The sequence below is a fragment of the Pinus tabuliformis genome, chromosome X, assembly GCF_031772625.1.
Source record: "Pinus tabuliformis cultivar Carrire ecotype Pingquan chromosome X, CPIR1, whole genome shotgun sequence".
In the NCBI taxonomy this organism is placed as follows: Eukaryota; Viridiplantae; Streptophyta; class Pinopsida; order Pinales; family Pinaceae; genus Pinus; species Pinus tabuliformis.
Genome location: NC_142308.1, coordinates 378,657,677 through 378,663,142, shown reverse-complemented (window position 1 = coordinate 378,663,142; position 5,466 = coordinate 378,657,677). Strand labels below are relative to the sequence as shown.

The window sequence follows — 5,466 nt, the reverse complement described above, 5'->3', positions numbered from 1 at the left end:
AATGCCTAAACAAAAAGACAACATCATGTATGCATTGTTTGATTATGATAATGCCATTACATTTAGAGAAGTGAGACACATTATATACCTCAAGTGGAAATAACCCATCAACATTTTTATGTAAATATATATGAGTGCGCTTAAACATGTGTGTAATGATCCATTAAATATGAACACCACCACATATTTGATGTGTGTTATGATCCATTGAATATAAACACCACCACATATTTGTTGAATGTTGATCCTTTTTTTGATAAGTAACAAATCGATCTGTTTTTTTTTATAGATAAGTTGACCTTTTTCTTTTTTTAAATGCCCCAGAGGTGCAGTGTACTTTTTTCTAAGGGGTGAGGTACGAACCGCTCGACCAAAGGATAAGGATATGGTGTTATTCCTTGGGTTAAAAAGAGTAGAAGTAAGAGCTAGTAAGTATGAGCGAGTAATCCTAAATAAAAAGACAACCTCATGTATGCATTGTTTGATTATGATAATGCCATTACATTTAGAGAAATGAGACACATTATATACCTCAAGTGGAAATAACCCATCAACATTTTTATGTAAATATATATGAGTACGCTTAAACATGTGTGTAATGATCCATTAAATATGAACACCAGCACATATTTGATGTGTGTAATGATCCATTGAATATAAACACCACCACATATTTGTTGAATGTTGATTTAAAATTTTAAACAAAATATATACCAATAGCTTATATTCAAATTATAATAAATATAAATAATAAAACCTTTATTTAAATATAAGAAAATATACTTAATATTTTAAATTAATTATCTTTCATCATTTTAAGAAAAAACACAAACTTAATATATATTAGAAACTAAAATTAATTAGAAAAAACATAAACTTAATGCATATTACAAACTAAATTAATTAAAATAAAAAGCTAAAGTGAAAATATTAATTTATAAAAACATAATAATATCATCAAATATATATCTTTAATATGATTGAAAAATAAAATACTCAATATATATTTATATAGAATTTTTTCAACTATATGAATGAAAAGTTAACATATTTTATACAGATTCAAAACGAAAACTATATTATCAATATCATAATTAAATTATATTATCAATAGCATATCATAACAGTAGTGGATGATTTTATAAAAGTGTGAGTAAATACTATTAATTAAAATATCAATTAACAAGTAAGGGTGGCTTCCATTACTAAATTTTGAATGAACCACACATTGACACTAAAAGGGGGCTCCCATCATTAAACTTAAGAGCGAGTCATAAATTTGACCACAAAACAGTGTGCGGCAAGTTTGATATATTTTAATTTTAATTTTAATTTATATAAAAAGGAGTTTTGAAATGTCATGGGAATTATTGTACTAAAAATCTCAACTCACTTGCATTTTAATAGTATTATCTAACTCACTTGTGGTTTCAAGTACATGGGATATGTACCATGTACTTTTTTCCAATGTTAATGTTTATGCTTGGATTGATAGATTCCCAGAGCTACCTAACTTTTGCAAGTGGCATATCATTATTTAATTCTTTATGAAAAAGTATTTTATTAGCCATTATAGATTTGTCACTAAATGACTTTTATGAAATTGTGGGAGCCCCCAAAAAGGTAATATTGCGCTCTATAGATTTATAGCTGAGATATTTATGGAATTGTGGGAGCACCTGAAACAGAAAGTAACATTAGCCTCCATTGATATTCTCTAATCCAGAAAATAGTTTTCATTTTGATAAGATTGCAGAGAAATTTTATTGTGAGGCTAAAACAAGATAAGGACCAGATAGATGAGAGAGAATGTAAAGGGTAAAACAGGGTAAGAGTGACAGACACGAGACACGAGATACGTCCCTTTCCAATGACAAGGCACAGGTTGGACAGGGTGACGTGTAAACAATGATAGGCACTGAACCAGCTAGCTTTTGGGTGAAGTCAAAGAGGCACAAGAATTTAGAGAATGTTATAATGCATTACACCCAGGCATCCTACGTGGCAAGGAGCCCACACAACGTGATAACCGCTCTATATTTATCGCACTACGCATGGAATATACTTTTGAAATTAAATTTTGAGTAGTATAGAAGATTTGAACCCAACATCAAATTTACTTTATATTTATTAAATTATTATTTTTAATTAAATGATTTTATTTTTAATTTTTATAATTTCATGATTAATTATATTATTAAGATTTGGGACATTTAGAACGAGTTAATGTGGTTATTTATTTTTATGACAAAGATTCAAAATGATCAACCAAATTATAATAATATGATTAATCTAAAAAACATTCTCATTTATAATATAAATGACAAAAATCTAAAATCTAACTTAATTATTTCTTTTCTGATTATTTTAAATAGTTGAATATGAAATTAATTCATAAAGTAAAGGGAGTTTGTTAAAGTAGCAAGGTCAATGGAGTTGCTTGGTGAAACAATTGTGGCCGGCGATCGATCGAAACAAATCACGGGGACGCCAAAATTAACGGGGAAGTGAGAGACAACTGGCCAAAGCACTTAATAATCCCGGCTGTCCACATCACGAGAATCCACGTGGTAAAGCAGTGACATTTTATGTTAACTCTCCGGCTACTATTAATTCGCGAGATAGCGTTTTATGCTACATACTGAGTGGACTGTTGTTATTGCGAGTGCGGTGGCAGATGCCGACACAAGCAAGGCGATCGGAACGATGGCCTGTTGTCGCCTATGGTTTGTGTTGGAGCTTTCTAGCGAGGGATTAAACAGCCTGTGAATGCCAGTTGTGAGATGAGATTTTCTTGAATTTTTTCAGAGATTGAAATAAGTGCAGGGGAATCTTTGTGTAATGCAGAAGTTTTTTTGATTATTAAGAATTTGGGTGATAATATCGAAATTTATTTATAGTTCATCGTTGAGAAAAGAAATTTCTGATTGGAAGATTTGGTTCAGGGGAGCAATGATCGAGAAAATGCTTTTATCGGTGGCGGTGTCCCTGTTGCTGCTCTGCGCGGGGATGGGGATGAGCGTGGCCGTTTACTTGTGGCTCGTCTGGTACGTTTCTTTGCACAACAGACCACGACAACGGGGAACGGAGGACAACGGCAAGCCCCACAAACAGCAGGGCCTCTCGGAGGCGGACCTCCAGCGGTTGCCCACGATCGAATGCCAGGAAGAAGAGAGCCACGCAACGGCCGGAGGAGGCGACAAGGCCGAGTGCGCCGTGTGCCTCGAGGCTTTCCAGAGCGGCGACCGGTGCCGCGTGATCCCGGCATGTAGCCACGCGTTCCATGTGCCCTGTGCGGATGCGTGGCTCTCAAAGTGCTCTGTGTGTCCGATTTGCAGGAGGAGCGTTGTTTGCGACAGCGAGGAGACGAAGGGCGTGACTGGTGGTGCTGCGGCGGCGCTGCGGGAAGAAGAGTGGCGTGATCACGAAGAATCGGAGCGTGGCCCGAGGCCTCCGTCTGAGCATATCGTGGTCGATATGCCGGTAACGCCCACAGACTACACTAACGACGCCACGGCCATTGCTTAGGGTCATGGCTACCGTTGCTACGTGGTCCATTTCAAGATTTTTGACCAGTTAGAAAAGCTTGGCCCGAGATGCATTTGTGATTTTGTAAAAATTAAATAATTGTCTCACACACGCTCAGTAATTTAGAGATCTAGTTTAATGTAATTCTATTGTGATTTTTTGAAAAATAAATAATTGTCTCACACACACTTAGGAATTTAGAGATCTAGTTTAATGTAATTCCATATGAATGTCACGGTATTCAATATTCAGCAGATCTACCCGGGAATTTTGGAAAGACATATTGGCCAACTTGCATCTTGCTTGTGTTTTTTCCTCGTCATTTTGTGCTCATTGAAGGTCAGGATTGTGAGTATCAAATGGTGGGGGAGGTGGGGCAAGGCAAAGTGCACGTGTTACCCAAAAAAGGTTATATATTTTTATGTTTCATTATTGGATATGTTAATATTCTATCATTATAGTACTCAGAAAACAAGTTTTGTCTTTTAAAGTGTTTTAGTAAATATATATAGGTCTTAAAGTGTTTTAGTAAATATATATAGGTTTTGTTATGATCTTGTAGAGGTCAAGGTATTGGTTTTAGTATAGAATAAAAGTTTCATTGTTGAATGTAAATATGTCAACAAGTGTGGAAGATCATTGATATCTTGAGAGGTCGAGTTAAATGAGTCTAGGGTCATGTTTCACCAAAAAATCATGAGTAAGGTCATGGTGTCATGTCTTATCATCATTGGCACAAATTTGTAGGGTCACTTGGGTCAGTTAGAAAGTCAAATCACAACCTGCCATAACATCACACTGGTACAACGATTAGGAGGATAACACTGCGCTTTTGACAATTGATGTGCTTTATGATTGAGGTTCAAAGATTGTCATCATCATTCTTGAAATTCAAATTCAACCACCTTGGGAGTTCAAATGCTAGATTAACTTCCAAATGCACCACAAATCCATTCATTTTCCCATCAAGAGGTCATTGAGCATCCCTTAAGGTTCGCTACGGAAAGGAAGCAGGGGAAACGTTGTGCTTGCAGACGGGGGTTGCACTCACAGGCAGGTGTTGCATTTTTCCAAGTTAGCAATCAAATTATTTATCCAGGTACCAATTTTTCATTTTCTTGAAGCCCTTTGTTTTGCATGTCGTTGAAATTAGTCCAATGTGCTGAGGAAATGCATTGAAACCCTACAAACTTCTGAATTGCTAGCTTGCTATGTTTCCTAGAGAATACGTCGTGATTTGTCTTTTCACTGCATTTTCTTGTTCTTACCCTCACCAAACACCCACAACTTGTTTGCCACCTTGATATTCAAACTTGACATATCATTCAAGTGTTTTGAAACTTCATACCTGGTTGTTGCCTTCCTCAGAGGTCAAGAAGCATTTTTCCCCCATGCGTGCGCCTTTGGCGCTATGGCTATGTTTCTAATTCTACCACTATGACCAAGCAAACACTAGTTGTTGTTTTGGGTTTTGGGAGATGATTTGGGTTGTTTGAAGTTTGCCATGATGATTTTTTATTCTAAATTGTTGTAAAACTTTAATCTAACCTCCATTTCATCATTGCTACCTCATTTGTTGTGCTGAATTGATATACACCAAGTTGTATTTAAGGAACCTTGGAATTCATCTTTTTGTTGTGAAAATAATGTCAACCTCGGATAGGAAAAAGCACAAGGGAGGTGATATTGTGAGATTTGAATCTGAAGACCTCACTTTGATAAATTCAGACCCATCAATTAGAGTTTCATTTGAACAAGTTGGTTGCCTGAGATTTTGTGAGAAGATCCAGGGGTTTAATGTACAACTCACTAGAGAATTTTCCATGAGTTTCAGTGGATTAGATGTTAAGGTTAGAGAGACCACTTTTGCAGTGTCAAATGTCACTATCTCAGCTGCCACAAAGATACCTCTACAAGGAGAGCAGTGGTTCAAGGGCA

At 35.9% G+C, this 5,466-nt stretch overlaps 1 protein-coding gene across 1 annotated transcript; it reads left to right on the top strand.

Annotated features, from left to right (window-relative positions):
• Positions 1-2,625: 2,625 nt before the first annotated feature.
• Positions 2,626-3,802, top strand: LOC149140105 (E3 ubiquitin-protein ligase ATL23-like). Its single transcript, XM_089448811.1, has 2 exons — positions 2,626-2,778; positions 2,946-3,802. Exon 2 carries the CDS (start codon positions 2,953-2,955, stop codon positions 3,526-3,528), a length of 576 nt encoding a protein of 191 aa, XP_089304937.1. The 5' UTR covers positions 2,626-2,778; positions 2,946-2,952; the 3' UTR covers positions 3,529-3,802.
• Positions 3,803-5,466: the final 1,664 nt, after the last annotated feature.